This window comes from Salvelinus alpinus, chromosome 37 (genome assembly GCF_045679555.1).
Source record: "Salvelinus alpinus chromosome 37, SLU_Salpinus.1, whole genome shotgun sequence".
Lineage (NCBI taxonomy): Eukaryota > Metazoa > Chordata > Actinopteri > Salmoniformes > Salmonidae > Salvelinus > Salvelinus alpinus.
In genome coordinates, this window is record NC_092122.1 from 15,730,983 (window position 1) to 15,748,841 (window position 17,859).

The 17,859-nt window shown below is 42.7% G+C and overlaps 1 protein-coding gene across 7 annotated transcripts in view; it reads right to left on the bottom strand.

Moving 5' to 3' along the window:
• Positions 1–15,093, bottom strand: part of LOC139566028 (membrane-associated guanylate kinase, WW and PDZ domain-containing protein 2-like) — a 268,774-nt gene extending 253,681 nt beyond the window's left edge. For 3 of the 7 annotated variants that reach the window (XM_071386864.1, XM_071386862.1, XM_071386863.1), the window contains exon 1: positions 14,245–15,093. In XM_071386864.1, the coding sequence (XP_071242965.1) occupies positions 14,245–14,548 (304 nt within the window). In that variant the 5' untranslated portion in view covers positions 14,549–15,093. The remainder of the gene's footprint in view (positions 1–14,244) is intronic. The other 4 variants (XM_071386857.1, XM_071386856.1, XM_071386859.1 and 1 more) reach the window with 2 other exon arrangements.
• Positions 15,094–17,859: the final 2,766 nt, after the last annotated feature.

The window sequence follows — 17,859 nt, forward strand, 5'->3', positions numbered from 1 at the left end:
GTATTAAAGCTCTCAGGGTTCTATCCAAACAGACAGTATTAAAGCTCTCAGGGTTCTATCCAAACTAACAGTATTAAAGCCCTCAGGGTTCTATCCAAACTAACAGTATTAAAGCTCTCAGGGTTCTATCCAAACAGACAGTATTAAAGCTCTCAGGGTTCTATCCAAACAGACAGTATTAAAGCTCTCAGAGTTCTATCCAAACAGACAGTATTAAAGCTCTCAGGGTTCTATCCAAACCGACAGTATTAAAGCTCTCAGGGTTCTATCCAAACCGACAGTATTAAAGCTCTCAGGGTTCTATCCAAACCAACAGTATTAAAGTCCTCAGGGTTCTTTCCAAACAGACAGTATTAAAGCCCTCAGGGTTCTATTCAAACCGACAGCCCTCAGGGTTCTATCCAAACAGACAGTATTAAAGTCCTCAGGGTTCTATCCAAAGGGAGGATGTTTCTTAGAGGCACCTGATATAGCAGCCGGTCGGTGGAAAGGGCCTAGGCCCCATCTCTCTCTCTCTCTGATCTCTCGATGGAGGATTAGGACTGGCCTGTGTCTCAGTCAGTGCCACTGGCTTTATTTCAGGATCTCTCTCTCCCACTGACTCTTAGAAAGCATGAATAATGTCTGTGTCTATGGGTCCAGGATGGCAGGCAGTCCCCCCTCCTCCCTGTCCACCTTCCCTTCTGGACTGATTTAAGACGCCGTTCCCTGCTGCCTCTTCTCATAAAATAGGATGAAATATGAAAAGGGGATAAAGAGAGAGCGAGAGAGAGGGAAAGAGAAAGGGAGAGAGACAGTGAGAGAGGGAGGGAGAGAAAGAAGCAAAGTTGCAAGAAGCTCTTTTCCAAGGAGTTGAAACGACTGGGCTTAACTATGGGCTGAGGTGAGGACTTAGGATGACCTCTTTTTGCGGGAGAGAAAACAGAAAGAGGGAGAGATGAGAAATGTAAAGATCGATAGAGGAGGGGACAGAGAAAGCTAGAGAGATACTGTACTACTAGCAAGTTTAAATTGAATTGAGTTGTAGGGCTAGACTTAACTATCCTTCACACGGGCCGTGTGGGATCTAAACTGGGCAGCAGTAAATCAATGTTCCCTCGCATCTTCATAGAACAGATCTGCCTCTACCTGAAAAAAGCAACTCCATCTGTTCCGCACTCTCTTTGAGTTTGCCAGCTTGCTCGATCTATGAAGCACACAGGCACACACACTGTTCCTCACTCTCTTGATGTTTCTCATCTCTCTCTCACACTCTCTGAAACACACACACACACACACACACACACACACACACACACACACACACACACACACACACACACACACACACACACACACACACACACACACACACACACACACACACACACACACACACACACACACACACACACACAGAGAGAGAGAGAGAGGTGAAGGTAAGCTTCTGCTGTAGCAGCCAGTGGCCAGTCCATCCTAGTTCTCAGATACACAGCAGTTCCCCAGCCTCTCTGAATACTGGGGCTTCAACAGTTCACTTCAATATTGATTGTTCCCATTCCCAGTGATTCAGCATGAACCTGTGCAGGCTGTGGGGTTTGCAGAATATTCTCTACAGTCTCTTTCTCTCTGTTTTATAAGTAAGCTTCTCTCTCTCTCAGCCCTCAATGCTTTTCTCCAAGATTCCAAAGGCCTGTGCTTTCTGTATGCACATTTTGTCATTGCATTTTACACTATACTGTATAAATATTCGGTTGCCAACCATTCAGAGCATCTGCAGATGGTTAAAGAGTTGCAGTGTAAAATTCTCTACGTCTTTGTGATTCATGATTCTTCAACAGCGCTGGGTTGTACGCTAGCTACTCTCCTACTCTATAATCAACATGGCACATTGACAGAGTGCCAACACTGTTCCTGTAGGCAACTTTGATTGGCATCGATAGCGAGCCAGCGCTTTGCCAGCCCCCGGAGAAACCATGCATTTACTGCAGGCAAATCCCCGCCTCGGCCTGACACTTTGAATTGTGTAGAAAAGATGAGAATCTCCTTATCCATGGGAGGGAAGGAGGGATGGAGGGAGGGAGGGAGCCTTCATCATCACTAGATGACAAACATCACACGGGGACATATTTACGGCTAATCTACTGTTAGTATGCTGCCTCACGTCTCCACACTCGACCAGACTCTGTATCAACATCAGCTCATGAAGAACACAACACATTGGGGCTTTCAATGCATAGCGGGTATAAGTAGATGTGTTTAGGATTTCTAAAGAGATATGCTTTACATTTCAGAGGCTTCTGCTTGTATGGCTGCACATATGAAATACAGCCCTTATGAAATGTTGCTCCCAATAGTGAAAACAACTGGTCCAGTCTAGACCTGTCCATTTCTGCTTAAAAGGACGTTTAGATACAGTACAGCGTTTCCCCTGCACTCTTAGAAAAAAGGTGCTATCTAGAACCAAAAAGGGTTCTTCGGCTGTCCCCATAGGAGAACCCTTTGAAGAACCTGGAACCAAAAAGGGTTCTACCTGGAACCAAAAAGGGTTCTCCTATGGGGACAGCCGCAGAACCCTTTTGGATCCCTTTTTTTTACCATTAAAAACCAGCCGAGCTAATCTACAGGAAATACTGCTAGATCCAGTCTGGTGGTTCTGAAATATTTTTATGGTGGAGGCCATGTCCTTGACCAAGGACACCTTCACAGCCCTGCAGTCAGATGCTCAGCAGGAGGAATTGATACTGCCAGGCACACCCATACACCAGTCGGCCAGGCCTTCACACTCACTGGAGAGAAACTACTGCAGCTCATCCACTGGCTGGTATGCCTGGCTGGTAAAGCTGAGCAATTAGTGCATTTTGAGATCAATTCGGCTTTGGTACGATGATAAAAAAATAATCACGACTTTCGATCTCGTTTTTTTATTTTTTTTTATATAAAATGCACTATGCATTATGTGGGTTGAAGGCTGTAACAACCCTGAATAAAACAAGTCCCATGATGGTAGTGACTGCCCATTACTGCTTATCACTTATTAACCATCATTTATTCACGTTACTTTGCTTGAATAAAATACATATATATTTGATGACTTTATTATTTCATTCCAAGTCATCATCTCATCTCTATAGAGCTGCTGCCTATGCTGTCTGACAAAATCACTATTTTAGTAGTTCTTCAAAATAATAAGGCATACTTTTATGACTACTGAATACCAACTATCAATCACTTAGATCATGTATTTTCAAGCTCCCAAAGCAACTGCTTTCTATCCCTCTCTATCGCAAGTTCTCTCTCTAAGTCTCCGTGTCTGCTCCGAACAGACTGGACAAATTTAAGCGGGCTCGCAATGGAGTATGGTCATTGTAGTTAATGACCACGTTTTCTGCGCTAAACTATGCAGAATATTGGCCTGTTGGAAACTACAACTCCCTACTACATCACACAGTTCAGGCTTCATCTGAGTTATCTCTACAGAAACTGCACATTGAGATCACAGAAAAAAAACAAATGAAATGGAATTCAAATAATTGAACCGAAGTCGGTCAATAAGTTGTTTAAATAACAAAAAATGTATTTAAAGCACTACTGTCTGGGTCGGGTATGGATATACACTTCAGAGACTTCTGATTGGATAATGATATACACTGAGTGTACAAAACATTATGAACACCTGCTCTTGCCATGACATAGCCTGACCAGGTGAAAGCTATGATCCCTTATTGATGTCACCTGTTAAATCCACTTCAATCAGTGTAGATGAAGGGGAGGAGACAGGTTAAAGAAGGATTTTTAAGTCTTGAGACAACTGAGACACAGATTGTGTATGTGTGCCATTCAGAAAGTGAATGGGCCAGACAAAATATTTAAGTGTCTTTGAACGGGTTATGGTAGTAGGTGCCAGGTGCACCGGCATGAGTGTGTCAGAAACTGCAACGCTGCTGGATTTGTCACGCTCAACAGTTTCCCATTTGTATCAAGAATGGTCCACCACCCAAAAGGACATCCAGCCAACTTGACACAACTGTGGGAAACATTGGAGTCAACATGGGCCAGCATCCCTGTGGAAAGCTTTCGACACTCTTAAGAGTCCATGCCCCGACAAATAGAGGCTGTTCTGAGGGAAAAAGCGATTCAACTCAATATTAGGAAGGTTTTCTTAATGTTTTGTACAATCAGTGCATGTCAATTATACTCTGTCTTTCAAACATCATCAGAGTCTGGTCCCATATTTGGGGCGGCAGGGTAGCCTACTGGTTGGACTAGTAATCGAAAGGTTGCAAGTTCGAATCCCCGAGCTGACATGGTACAAATCTGTCGTTCTGCCCCTGAACAAGGCAGTTAACCAACTGTTCCTAGGCCGTCATTGAAAATAAGAATTTGTTCTTAAGTGACCTGCCTAGTTAAATAAAGGTAAAATAAAAAAAATAAAAAAAATATTCACTACTTAGAGAGTCTTAAAATATCCCCTTCAACTGTGAAACAGAGATGAGTTGTGGTTTGGATATAAATGGTTTGCTTCGGATGTGGTATAAATGTTTGTCCTGATGGGATTGTGAGCGCTCATATCTGATATAAGGGTTATTGCTTAAAGTGTGTAACGAAAAGTTAAGACACGTAAGTTAAGACCCCAGTAAGACACGTAACGAAAAAGACTTTACAATTTACATACGTTTAAAAACATGAACATGTAGCGCGTCTGTATCATTGTAATCATGAATGAGTAGATGGTATTTGAGTGTGACGTTCTATGCCATTAACAATCTAATACATCCCAATTGCCACAATGTTTATCTTGAGATTGTAATACCAGGGATTAATGTGAGCATATGCAGCATATGTTGGACCCTCTGGAAAACATACCTCCTGAATATAATAAACCATGACGTATGATTTCAATCATTCACATATAGGGCTGTGTATCTAAACCTACACATCTGACAGAAGCCCAGAGATTCAATATAAATAACTTCAGCTCAAATCCAATAAGCTATAGGCGAACCAGGGATGACCCTAATATAATATAATGTATAAGTGGTTTCATGATAGCACTGGTAACAACGCATTCTGGTTTGTTCTCTGGGGAGCTTTAAAAGTCCATTTCCTGTAGCATCTGAGTGGATTCAAAATAAACTGTAAAACATCTCATAGAGACACTTCACAGAGGGTGGTTGTGTCAAATAGAGTATGATAATGGCATCCGGTGTCTCTGCTTAGCTTCCTTGGAAACGGACGCTGGTCAGCCACTATGTGTGGAGAACAGATTTTGCATCTGGCTTGCAGCAGTATCTGTGTCAAATATCTAGTACCGGTAAATACTGTAGGTACAGATGCATTTTATTGAAATCAAATCAAATGCTATTCGTCACATGTAAATAACAGTTGTAGACTAACAGTGAAATGCTTACTTACAGGCCCTTCCCAACAATGCAGAGAGAAAGAAAATCGAGAAATAATAGAAAAGTTATTTATCATCTAGGTCTGTCTGGAGGAAGTACATGCTTAGGTTAGGTTATATGTTATGTCTCTTGGCAGTCAGAGAGACTCTTTCAAACTACTACTAACTGCAGTGTCTTGCAGAGTAACAGAGAAGTATTTTGCTATAGACTACTTTACTATAGTCTCCAAAACTGTGACACAGATGACATGATAATATTGTCTTTTAACGCAGACATCTCACAGCTGATTTCTACCATCTCTGGTGAAACATCTAACACAGACCCAACTCTTCTATTCACAAGATTCACAACAGAAAAACTCCCCACAATATCATGGACACCAGTTCCCGGTGCAGAGAATGCACAGTGTAGCTCCTCCATAGACAGTTCATGGAACCCCCTCGAGTGGAGGTTGATGGAGAGAGTTAGCCAGCTCAATAGGATGAATAAGACAGACAGGTCTGCTGTGCTGTGGGAGTGTCTGCTCTGATGTATCACTACCTAGCTGTCCCCAGACGTCAGGCTGGGAGTCAGTGTAAAAACAGCACACAGTAGCAGGATGTCTCCACCTCTATCCAGCCTCGCTGCTTCACAGGTATGCTGACAACCTAAGTGGTTTGTGAGTGAGCGCACACAGGGCACGTTAGGACGCATGACTGAAGAGAAACAGCAGCAGAATAGTCCCAGAGGCAGGTAGTGTGTGTGTGTGTGTGTATGTGTTACTTACACACTCTCAGAGGTGAACTGACATAGTGATGATGAATTGGTCTGGTTCCAGAGTGACCGAGCGAACAACATGGTACTCGAGACATGATGCTAGGGTAGTGTTAGGTCCATCTCCACCCTCCACTTGACACTAGAGACCAGTCCAGTCCACTCTCACAGACATCCATCATTCAGTAACAGCACCACGGGCCAACAGACCTCAGTTCACCAACTAACTCACTCTCTCTTACAGCCACACTGTATAGCCTACTTACATACTGTATAAATAACAACCAATATCACCCTTTACTTTATAAATAGACTGAAGCTTGCCAAGTCAGATATGCATAATGCATCAAGATCCAAAATAACTAACATGCACATATCCAAAGTCATTATACAAGTAAGTCTGACCAACTGTGCAACATATCTGGGTGCTTAACAGACAGGCTGAGCTGCAACACAATTCAACATCCAGGAGCTCCTGTCTGTGGATGCTGTTACTAGTGGGGGAAAGATTTTACTCCCTGTGTGGGGCACGCGTGCTGGAGCGGTAGTTGGTGAGTCAGGTCCTCCTCCCTACCCTCCTCTCTCCTTCAGATAACATGCTCTTGACAGGTCAGAGCGCTCAAGGAGAAAAAGACGGAGGGGTTTTAAAATGAAGCCGGCAAAGTTTATAGATGCCTTCTCCTTGCTCGGAGGGTAGTCATGGACATGGTTGCTTGTTGCTGTGCAGAGTACCAACGCTCCAGGAGTCCACAGAGTCTAGAGCCCATGCCACTCAGACTTAATTCCTTTTTCTAGCCAGGGTGCCTAGTGGGCCGCGGACGAGGACCACCGACACCTCGAGCTGACCTGGAAATGTCTCCTCGTACCTGCGCCCAACACCTCTCTGGGAGGCCAAGTCTGCATCTTGGGCACTCAGCCAGTCTCTCACTAGTCTCAGAACCAAATCTCATGTTCACGCTGGCCTGGCCAGCTACTCAATGTTTCATCTGTCACGAGAAACTGGTGACTCACTATGGTGCCATACAGTCCCACTTCCGTACCCACTCTCTGACTAAGACTGGCTGAGAAGTAGAGCCTGGCTGTGAGGGAACGCAGACTGGTTTGCCGAACCACAGTTAGCCTCTGGAAAACAGAGCAGGAGTTGATGGGTTTAGTGACAAACACATAATCACCTTTACATAAGAGTACCCCGCTAGTGTCAGTCCACTGACTGAGGCTATACCAGAATACAGAGCTGGTTCTGCTGCCTGTCAGTCATACCTCTTTTGCTTCTCATAGTGAAGATTCATTAGACCGCAGTTGTCTGAGTCTATCCATTCAATTTCAGGGTGTAACTGTCCTATGTTGGGTCCTATCTTGGGTAATGTCCCAATCAGCTGTAGTTGAGATATTCTAATTACACCCTGAGCACAGTTGATTGCTGCTGGAAATCTCATCTAATCCTCTCCTAGAGGACCAATGAAGACCTCCGATTCTCACATTTAGTTGCAGTGTGTGTGTGTGTGTGTGTGTGGACTGCAACAGGAATACTTGGATTACTTACACAGGTCATGAAAAATGTACAGGAAATTGTGGGACCCATTTTCAATGTTTATTAAAAGAAAAATGATACTCATTGGCATTGGCTCATTTTCTGTGAAGAACATGTAAAATAACACATTTTAATTGAGTGCACACGGTGCACCCCCTACACATTTATATTACATATGTGGTGTTCGTGTCCACTGGACCCGAGGGTAATAGAAGTGTGGAAAAGTGTGTGTGTACGTGAAAACAAGTAAAAAATATTCAAAAAGGTTTGCTGTGTGCCTTCACTCTGTCTTCCTCCTCCCTGGGCCTGCTGTTTCAACATAGCACCAATAACCTGTCTGCCTGTTTCCCGCTTTTCTCGCACTCTTTACCCTTTGTAGTGTGTGAAACTACACAATGTCTTGCGGGAACTTGCACAATGTTATTACAATACATTATTTTGATACATTGTAAAAAAATCATTTTTTCCCCCCCCACACTCTAAAATTGGTGGAGGGACACAACAAATAAATAGCTTTGCATGTGTGGCTCTTTACCACAATCAATCAGAATGGCAAAAATAATCTCTGCTCAGAGGGCCATAGAAATAATGTTTGCAGAGAGAGAAGCTAGTGTGGAAGGAACGTCTTCCACTTTGAAAGATGGAGAATTTTCTGAATATGAGGATCATGTCTCTGTCAATTCGGAGTCTGACATTGAGTTGGAAGAAGAGGATGAGATTGACCCTCAGCCAGCCCCAAGATCAGCCCGTCGGCAGCCAGGCCCAGGACCAGCCCGTCAGCAACCAGCTCATCAGCAGCCTGCAGGAGGAGAAATATGGATGTCAAAAAATTGTGAAATTGAATGGTTTTCTTGCACAAGGAATGAGACACCCAACATTCCTGCCAATGTGATAAGGATGCAACCAGGGCCGATACGGATGGTGGTTACTCATGTGCAGGATATAGTCTTCTTTTGAACTGTTCATCCAGAAAATAATTCTCGACGGCACTAATTTGGAGGGAAGGCGTGTTTTTGGAGAAAGATGGAAGGAGATGGACTAATCTAATTTGCATGCATACTTTGGGGTTCTTATCCTTGCTGGTGTTTTCAGATCCAATGGGGAATCCACAGAATCCCTGTGGGATGCTGGCAGAGAACTTTTCAGTGCAACAGTGTCGCTGGAAAACTTCCACACTATTTCCAAGATTATCCGCTTCGATAACCGAGACACCAGACCAGCTCGGCGACAGAGAGACAAGCTAGCAGCAATCAGGTCAGTTTGGGACAAGTGAGTGGACCGCCTTACCCTGTTTTACAACCCACGGCCCAATGTTACTGTTGATGAGGAGCTTATGCCATTTAGGGGCCGCTGCCCCTTCAGGCAGTACATACCGTTTAAACCCGCAAATACGGAATCAAGATCTGGGCTGCCTGTGATGCTGCTTCATCATATGTGTGGAACTTGCAAGTGCATACGGGGAAGCCAGATGGAGGAGCCCCTGAGAAGAACCAAGGGATGCGGGTTGTCCTGGACGTGACACAGGGACTCTGTGGCCACAATGTCACTTTTTTACTTCACACAAGCTGGGACAGGAGCTCCTCAAGCAGAAGCTGACGATGGTTGGAACACCTCAGCTGTTGAATACACGGAACAGGCCTATCAATTCCTCTAGGTTCGTGTTCACGGCCGACACGTCCCTAGTGTCCTACGTACCAAAGAAAGGCAAAGATGTGGTACTCATGAGTACGCTGCATAGGAATGGGAGAATCTGTGGCCAGGAACATAAAAAACAAGAAATCATAATGGATTACAATGCCACAAAAGGAAGGGTGGACAATTTAGACAAGCTGGTGACTGGCTACAGCTGTAAAAGAAGAACCCTACGCTGGCCACTTGTGATATTCTTCAACATCTTGTACATCTCGGCGTACAGCGCGTTTGTCATCTGGATGGAGTTGAAACCAGATTGGAATAGAGGGAAGCTCCAGAGGAGACGGCTCTTTCTCGAGGAGAGCTGACCTCAAATCCAGAGGAGGCAACATATCCCAAGGACCCCAGCTTCTGCAGCCATCGTGAGGAGGATTCGGGAGGAGGATGCTGGTGCCCCATTCCCCGACCCACAGAACTAACAACTCCAATACCGGAAGTAAGTGTGTGTGTGTGTGTGTGTGTCTGACTCTCCTACCTTCTTGGCCTGCTGTAACTACACTACCGTTCAAAAGTTTGGGGTGACTTAGAAATGTCCTTTGTTTGGAAAGAAAAGCACATTTTTTGTCCATTAAAATAACATCAAATTGACCAGAAATACAATCAGCCTCTGGTACGCCTATGTCGATATTCCATAAAAAATCTGCCGTTTCTAGCTACAATAGTCATTTACAACATTAACAATGTCTACACTGTATCTCTGATCAATTTGATGTTAGTGTATGTATGTATGTGAGAGTGTGAGTGAGATGTTAGTAAAATTCCTGAACTAAGTGTTTTCATCATCCTAGATTGCAGCCGGTAGCAACAAGAAGAAGCGCTGCGATGTGTGTGGACCCAAGAAGGATTGGAAGACAGAGTTCACATGCATCAAGTGCAAGAAATACATTTGCAACACACACACACACACACACACACACAGTAAAACTCTGTCCCTCATGTGGTTTGTAGACTTGCCTTAATTTGTGTTCAATGGGGCTCATTTATCATTTCCATAAAAAACTGTACGTAAAATTTGTCCTTCCAATTTGTTCAGTTCAAAGCAATAAACATGAATAGTGATGAAAACCATCATATATATAAAACACATGTCTTGATTATAATAGATCTTTTTTTACAAAAATCACTTTTTATTTTATTTTTATGAATAGTACTATTATTGATAAATGTGATCTAGCAGAGGTAAATGGCAAATATTAACCATGTATGCTGTGTATATTGCTTGTAAATTATATACGTACATTTTTACGTAAATTGTTATGGCTGTATTGTTTTAAAAACCCAATAATGTTGTGGGTCCATCAGACCCGCGAACATTGGGTGAATAACAAAAACATGAACACCACACAAGGGTTAAAGTTGAGCGCTCCAGCACGGCTAATCACATAACTGCAAAACAGAGATGCAGGGCTGTAAACCCATTAAACTAGGATCTAGAACTATAATGGCATCAAAGACCACAATGAAGGAGGAAGGAATGTGTCAAGCAATAGTCTGAGGGGGAGGATGTGTTCGAGTTATGACCTTATTGAAGCATCACACCGTTCAACATGAGATCTATTATTTAAAACACCCTGATCAACCATTGGAGGTTAACCAAGCGTGTAAACTTGTCAGCGATACTGCCCTTCAACTGGAAGGTAGAAGAAGAGGGAGAGTGACACTTTGGCTTCCTTGAGCTATCTAGGACAGGCAAGCCATTGGTTTATTGTGCTAAAATAGGACTAGGAGAAATGTATCTTTGCTTATAACCCTGTCATGGCTGAGAATGATGAGCACTTTGGCTACGTTCAGCGGTGTCCCCAGCTCTCTTGATAAGAGGACTGGCATGTGGCATCAAAACGTTCAAGGTCACTAATCAGACTTGTGCCACTGTGCTGTATATACTACTGTGTAATCTATTCTGAACGGGCAAGACAGTAGCAGTCGGGATAAACTGTCTACCGTGCCAATCTGCATGGGGAATCTCCATATCATGTCATATCAGACCTGACACGCACCGTCTCTCTGCCATACCAAAGCTCTTTGGACTGGAAAGATACAAAGAGCTTCTAAATGGAACAGATTTGAGCCATCTGAATCATCTTCACTGAAAGATACAAAGAGCTTCTAAATGGAACAGATTTCAGCCATCTGAATCATCTTCACTGAAAGATACAAAGAGCTTCTAAATGGAACAGATTTGAGCCATCTGAATCATCTTCACTGAAAGATACAAAGAGCTTCTAAATGGAACAGATTTGAGCCATCTGAATCATCTTCACTGAAAGATACAAAGAGCTTCTAAATGGAACAGATTTGAGCCATCTGAATCATCTTCACTGAAAGATACCAAGAGCTTCTAAATGGAACAGATTTCAGCCATCTGAATCATCTTCACTGAAAGATACAAAGAGCTTCTAAATGGAACAGATTTGAGCCATCTGAATCATCTTCACTGAAAGATACAAAGAGCTTCTAAATGGAACAGATTTGAGCCATCTGAATCATCTTCACTGAAAGATACCAAGAGCTTCTAAATGGAACAGATTTGAGCCATCTGAATCATCTTCACTGAAAGAGACCAAGAGCTTCTAAATGGAACAGATTTGAGCCATCTGAATCATCTTCACTGAAAGATACAAAGAGCTTCTAAATGGAACAGATCTGAGCCATCTGAATCATCTTCACTGAAAGATACAAAGAGCTTCTAAATGGAACAGATTTGAGCCATCTGAATCATCTTCACTGAAAGATACAAAGAGCTTCTAAATGGAACAGATTTGAGCCATCTGAATCATCTTCACTGAAAGAGACCAAGAGCTTCTAAATGGAACAGATTTGAGCCATCTGAATCATCTTCACTGAAACATGGCCTCTCTACAACATAATGTATCAAGAATGCCAATACATTACAAGGAACAATTCATCTAATAAAAAAGCAATTGAGTTAAACTCATTAGTATGTGATAATTGAAAAAGGAGCATATTACTGTCCAATCAAAGTATGTCCACGTCTGTAATTAAAAGATAAATACTTGGCGCAAGCAAAACCTTCTTGATAAACAACTATAGCGAGAGAGAGTTATTAAAGTGATCCACATAAAGCCATGACAAAACTTCCACAGCTTGAGCAATCCGATGGGGACGTGTCTAACAGAGGAAGTGTGAAAATGAGGTTCATACAGTATATCTTTCATTTGAGAAAATCCCCTGGGTATGACGTGGAACGGCCTCCCAATCACACAAAGCACCCAGCCAAAGACTTTGATCCAAAGCTCCTTACAGGGTTTTGCTTATTTTTTACCCCAAAGAGGATAGACGACAGATCTCTCACCCAGCCTGAAATCCAAGACATCGCATGCTATTAGCTCAGAGGAGATGAGAAAAAGCTGTAGGGAAGGTCACAATGCAAATATAGGTTTTCCTGCAAGTGTTATATCTCTATAGGCTCTCTATCATAATTACTGTGTGTGTTTAAAACTGCCCACAATCAGAAAGTAGGCCTATATTCAGTAAAAACCCCATAGCCTATGCAGTTGAAAGGTTCATAGCAGCATGTTATGTATATGGAGCTGTCTACTGCTCACATTCATGGAGCTAAAGAAGACACTTTGAACCAACGGCGTCTTGCAGCTGAAACACTTTGTGTTGCTTTGAGCTTCTTTTGTTTCTTTTTTGATCCATGTATGTTCATTTCATTTGATCCCTTAGGTTCTCGGGTGGGGTGGGATTGGGATGGGAGGTGAAACTTCATTTTGTATGTATGTCTTCATGTTTGTTGAAAATGATTATTAAATAAAAAAACATTTGATCACAAAAAAAGGTTCATAGCTGCCACCTTCACTTTTATTACAACCATCATGAGTCCAGTTTCCCCCACAAAGGAACTCCCATAGGCTATATTCTCCATGCATACTGAGCATGTATGTTTTCTATAAGAGTCCCCAGAAGACTGTTGACCTTGAGGTGCCCAAAACAATACACGGCTAATCAATGAATGTTACTGTTCAATAGCCTTGTCTCCTGATATGGTAGGCTACATATTGTAACTCCAACCAAACCATCTAGAGTTGAAGAATCTCACAACAATAAGGGATACATGTTTCATTTCACTATGTTTCCAAACCTTGAAGCCTTCTTCTGACTTGAGGCGCGAGCCTGCATGGGCGCATCTAATGTAACCCAATCAGCACGTGAAGCAATTACTCGCGGAATGCATAACTGAATACTGTATCCATAAAAATTAAATAAATTCTCCCATGGCATGGGTGACATATTTCTCAAACTTTAGTACCTTTTCCCGCTAAATTAAAGAAATGTGATAGTTATGTAGTAGAATATATGTCCCTGAAAATAAATTATAACATTTAAAATGTGCCAACATCAGAACTCACATTACTAAATCATTAAGCAAAATGCCACACCCACACGCCTGACAATAACACTCCAGAGTAACATCCCACCCTGTCTGACAGCCGGGCCAACGACATAAATCCCGAAACATGACTCAAAGCAGAACATTTACAAACCATAAAAAATATATAGCATATTTTACAAGATCATCGATAGCTGCCGACAGCCTCCGGGATATGCAAACTGAATCCGATTACACCTCCCCAAACATAACACACCCCATTCCAGTCATGAACTGTATACTAGAGAAATACAAGGAGCTGGGCTACAAAATAACCATAATTTTAATCTAACTTTGTTGCATGTCCGCCCTTTGAACACAATAGATCAGGATGCAACAAGAAAAGTTTGCGCTCCCTAGCCGCGTCTTCTTTCAACTTCGGAGATTCGTTATTTCAATATTTTTGGGGGAACAATAGAAATACGTGTCAAAGCATTTTTAATCAACAGCAGACAAAATAGTTCATAACAGAGTCGTGCAGACAGTTCACTCACCTTGTTTGACACACTTAAGGCGGACAGGGTCTTTGCTGTGTCTGACCACTGCATGTACGTCCCTGATGGTTAGTCCGGCCACTGGCGTTTCATTGACCTCAAGGAGTAGTTCATCTTGGGACAGTCTGCCGCTCTGGCAGGCCACCTTGCCTTGCCTAACCTCCCCAAGCCTAAGATAAGGGAACTGTCCATTCTCCGCGCCTCCCTTCAACTCGAACCCAAGCTCCCCTTCCTTATTCCTGCAAAGGACACTCTCATAGACTTTGTTGGTCCAGTGGTTTTTCTTCTTCAGGCTTTTGGACATGGCTGAATAGTGGCTATCCCTTGAGGGCACCCATGCAATAAATGATCGGTCCTGTCCGCGGGCGTCCCTGGTTTTAGCTTCCCAGATTGATGTTATGGTGAACAGTTTCAACAAACGCCAGTGGTAGTATCCATGTCAGCACAGGATACACAGCAGCTGTCTCAGCCTGCGTTGCTGTACTGAGCTCGCTATACACACAGTTTCAGCCAACTGACCCGGATGTGATGTCTGTAGGAGGAGAGAAGGCAAGGCTCCCGAATCTGAAGCTTCCCGCAGAAAGGAAAAAATGAAGGAGAGAAATTAACGGTATTTTCCACTGGCATAGCCACACGCATCAGATCAGCCTGAACCGGGGAGAAGCAGAAAGCAGCCGCCTCGCCTCCATCTCTCACAGACACATTTTCCGAGTTTTCATAGACATGGATACTTTGTTGCCGAAATTCCACATTTGTAGGATGCAGAGTTGCCTATAGTGAAAGTGGCATTTAAAAAAAAAATGATATTTTCTGTATGCCCATTGTTCTCGTGTTCGATTTTGAAACCCATTTTAAGCTGCTACACTTATACACATATAGCCTACTTGTGTATTCACGATCATATCTACAACAAAAAATCACTGTAGGTTATTCAGTTCGACAATATGTATTTATTTCATGTTTTTTTTTACATTGGTATACGTTTAACAAGTTGAACAGTTGAATTTGTATGCTGTAACAACATTGACCTGCACTGTAATGGCACTAACTTAGTTGTTATGTAAATACCTATTTATTTGCGCTTGAATAAAACAAAATGTAATTGCAAACACTTATTGTGGCACAATGGTCCTCCTGTCAGACACTCCTACTGTATGTCAACTATTCACACGGGACTAGTCCTCTAGTATGGCCATAAATATTTGAATGACTGGAGGCCTTTTAGTTGATATTACAATTTAAAGGGTAGGCTACACAGCTACCGTACAGTACAAAGTTAGTTTCATACAATATTCAATACTGTTGTTGCAGATTTTTCCCCAGGCTCCCCTCCATTTATTTAGGTTTTGGCTTGTAAAAGTTTTATTCACTTGTTTACTTATTTGTTTCCCCCAGTTCAAAATGCATTATAGTCAGGCGACTCTTATGCAAACAGTCTCTGATTGCAGTCCAGGATGCTAGCCTACAAGTCCCTGCCACATAATCACACACAACCCTCACTTCACAGCACACCTTGGCCTGAATGTTACTGTATATGCTAGGGTTGATATCTGGCAAGACAGATGACATTTACATACATTTACATACTGGATTCAGATATCAAAATCTGAATCCATGCACTGGAATCTGATGCACCGGCACTGGAAATGGATCTTCATAATTTATGGTCTCTATCATACTCTTTTTCTTGAATACAGTCGTGGCCAAAAGTTTTGAGAATGACACAAATATTAATTTTCACAAAGTCTGCTGCCTCAGTTTGTATGATGGCAATTTGCATATACTCCAGAATGTTATAAAGAGTGATCAGATGAATTGCAATTAATTGCAAAGTCCCTCGTTGCCATGCAAATGAACTGAATCCCCAAAAACATTTCCACTGCATTTCAGCCCTGCCACAAAAGGACCAGCTGACATCATGTCAGTGATTCTCTCGTTAACACGGGTGTGAGTGTTGACGAGGACAAGGCTGGAGATCACTCTGTCATGCTGATTGAGTTCGAATAACAGACTGGAAGCTTCAAAAGGAGGGTGGTGCTTGGAATCTTTGTTCTTCCTCTGTCAACCATGGTTACCTGCAAGGGAACACGTGCCGCCATCATTGCTTTGCACAAAAATGGCTTCACAGGCAAGGATATTTCTGCCAGTAAGATTGCACCTAAATCAACCATTTATCAGATCATAAAGAACTTCAAGGAGAGTGCTTCAATTGTTGTGAACAATGCTTCAGGGCGCCCAAGAAAGTCCAGCAAGCGCCAGGACCGTCTCCTAAAGTTTATTCAGCTGCGGGATCGGGGCACCACCAATACAGAGCTTGCTCAGGAATGGCAGCAGGCAGGTGTGAGTGCATCTGCACGCACAGTGAGGCAAAGACTTTTGGAGGATGGCCTGGTGTCAAGAAAGGCAGCAAAGAAGCCACTTCTCTCCAGGAAAAACATCAGGTACAGACTGATATTCTGCAAAAGGTACAGGGATTGGACTGCTGAGGACTAGGGTAAAGACATTTTCTCTGATGAATCCCCTTTCCGATTGTTTGGGGCATCCAGAAAAAAGCTTGTACGGAGAAGACAAGATGAGCGCTACCATCAGTCCTGTGTCATGCCAACAGTAAAGCATCCTGAGACCATTCATGTGTGGGGTTGCTTCTCAGCCAAGGGAGTGGGCTCACTCACAATTTTGCCTAAGAACACAGCCATGAATAAAGAATGGTACCAACACATCCTCCGAGAGCAACTTCTCCCAACCATCCAGGAACAGTTTAGTGACGAACAATGCCTTTTCCAGCATGATGGAGCACCTTGTCATAAGGCAAAAGTGATAACTAAGTGGCTCGGGGAACAAAACATAGATATTTTGGGTCCATGGCCAGGAAACTCCCCAGACCTTAATCCCATTGAGAACTTGTGGTCAATCCTCAAGAGGCGGGTGGACAAACAAAAACCGACAAATTCTGACAAACTCCAAGCATTGATTATGCAAGAATGGGCTGCCATCAGTCAGGATGTGGCACAGAAGTTAATTGACAGCATGCCAGAGCGGATTGCAGAGGTCTTGAAAAAGAAGGGTCAACACTGGAAATATTGACTCTGCATCAACTTCATGTAATTGTCAATAAAAGCCTTTGGCACTTATGAAATGCTTGTAATAATACTTCAGTATTCCATAGTAACATCTGACAAAAATATCTAAAGACACTGAAGCAGCAAATTTTGTGGAAATTAATATTTGTGTCAATCTCAAAACTTTTGACCACGACTGTACATTAATTCCTTTGTTTACCCTGAGCATTGATGCAGGGAAAAGACAAATGAAAGACAATCTGAAGCCTTTAAGTGAGACTGCTGCCACCCGCGGTTTCTATTTCTCTCCAAATGAGAACAGATTAACTGTAATTAAATAATGCAGATTATACAGGACTATCCCACGTCCATTGTAGATTAGAGTAAATATGACAGGAAAGTGGATTGAAGTGTAATCTGTGTATATCTGGATGAATTAGGAGATAATCCGATGATGGTGTACATGGCCTGTAGTGGCCACAGAGCCTCATGTCCCTGCTCAGTAAGACAACATGCTCTTCAACTGACACAGTGAGAAGAGCACAATTAAAAAAAC